Genomic DNA, 1,899 nt, shown 5'->3' with positions numbered 1-1,899 from the left:
CAAACCTGTATTGAATCTGATAATAACAGAAACTAAGACTTCAACAAAAACAAACCTGTATTGAATCTGATAATAACAGAAGCTAAGACTTCAACAAGAACAAACCTGTAGTGAATCTGATAATAAAAGAAAGCTAAGACTTCAACAAGAACAAACCTGTATTGCATCTGATAATAACAGAAGCTAAGACTTTAACAAGAACAAGCCTGTATTGCATCTGATAATAACGGAAACTAAGACTTCAACAAAAACAAACCTGTATTGAATCTGATAATAACAGAAGCTAAGACTTCAACAAAAACAAACCTGTATTGAATCTGATAATAACAGAAGCTAAGATTTCAACAAGAACAAACCTGTATTGCGTCTGATAATAACAGAAGCTAAGACTTTAACAAGAACAAACCTGTATTGCGTCTGATAATAACAGAAGCTAAGACTTCAACAAAAACAAACCTGTATTGCATCTGATAATAACAGAAGCTAAGACTTCAACAAGAACAAACCTGTATTGAATCTGATAATAACAGAAGCTAAGACTTCAACAAGAACAAACCTGTATTCTGTTTGAAGTCTTAGCTTCCATCCATTATTACCAGTAAGAACAAATCTGTATTCTGTCTGATAATAGGAGTTATGACCTCAACAAGAACAAACCTGTATTACGTCTGATAATAACAGAAGCTAAAAAATAAAACTAACCTGTATTGTGTCTGATAATAATGGAATCTAAGACTTCAGCAAAAACAAACCTGTATTCTGTCTGGTAATAATGGAAGTTAAAAAAAAAAACCTCTATTCTGTCTGATAATAACAGAAGCTAAAAAACAAAAACAAACCTGTATTGTGTCTGATAATAATGGAAGCTAAGACTTCAGCAAGAACAAACCTGTATTCTAAGGAGAAGCTTCCTATTCTGTTGCTCCAGCAATTTCTGTTTCTGTTCCATTTGAGGGATTTTACAAACTTCTTTTTTCAAACAGCGCAGGTAATCCACAGTCGCCTTGAGAATTGTACCCTTATTTTGTCGGAGATCCCGAACCAAATCAAAATGCCTGAAAACACGATACCTAAGATTTAGCAAATTTTAGCGTGCTAAAACGTAACAAATATGAAGAAAATATCAGCTACCTAAAAAAATAAAATATTTTTCAATCCAAACAGCTGAATAATTTGGGACTTTTAATCATATTTTTGTGTAACTTTTTTTATTCTTTCTACTATACACCACCTACAAACTTTTACCTTTCCCCCGAAGGTGGTGAAATTCTCACAGAGAAATCCATTTTTAAAAAGACAAGACTACAGTTCCAAATAAAACTAGTTTAGTCAAAACTAAATCTGCCATATTTTATTTAGTTTGAACGTAACAGACTTCTTTAAATGACTACACTTCTATACTTAAGTCTGCCTCTGATTAGTATGTGTCATACCAACATAATTTTAAAAATAATACGGTAAAAATGAACCAATCCAGTAGCTAGAATCTGCAAAGAGCGAAAATCTTCAATTAAATAAATTTTATTAAAATTCAGGTCAGTATGTGGAAGAGTTATCAGATGATTTGATTGTGGGAAAAAAAACAGTAACTACTTTATATAGCACACCAAAAACTAATGTTCTATAATTATTTTTAAGAGTTAACTTTTTCGCAAAAATCATTGTTTTACTGGAAGAACGGGAGCAATTTTTTATCCTATTAAACTATAGCGATGTAAATGAAAACAGTTGCTATGCATATAAATAATATGGCTTTATTTTAACTGATGTGCGAACGTGCTATCTTATGTTAAATCCAACGTTGTGTATAAGATATTGAAAAAGGACTTCAGAACCTGTTTCATTCTTACTTATTTACTGTTTTTATTCAATAATTCACACTGCAGGGGGTAAATGGTG

At 31.5% G+C, this 1,899-nt stretch overlaps 1 protein-coding gene across 1 annotated transcript in view; it reads right to left on the bottom strand.

Moving 5' to 3' along the window:
- Positions 1–1,899, bottom strand: part of LOC106464076 (microphthalmia-associated transcription factor-like) — a 62,652-nt gene that overhangs the window by 1,762 nt on the left and 58,991 nt on the right. The window contains exon 7 of the mRNA XM_013924188.2: positions 890–1,055. Within this exon, the coding sequence (XP_013779642.1) occupies positions 890–1,055 (166 nt within the window). The remainder of the gene's footprint in view (positions 1–889; positions 1,056–1,899) is intronic.

This window comes from Limulus polyphemus, unplaced genomic scaffold, assembly GCF_000517525.1.
Source record: "Limulus polyphemus unplaced genomic scaffold, Limulus_polyphemus-2.1.2 Scaffold1556, whole genome shotgun sequence".
Classification (NCBI taxonomy): domain Eukaryota; kingdom Metazoa; phylum Arthropoda; class Merostomata; order Xiphosura; family Limulidae; genus Limulus; species Limulus polyphemus.
The sequence above is the reverse complement of the archived record's forward strand: the minus strand, read 5'-3'. Positions and strand labels throughout refer to the sequence as shown.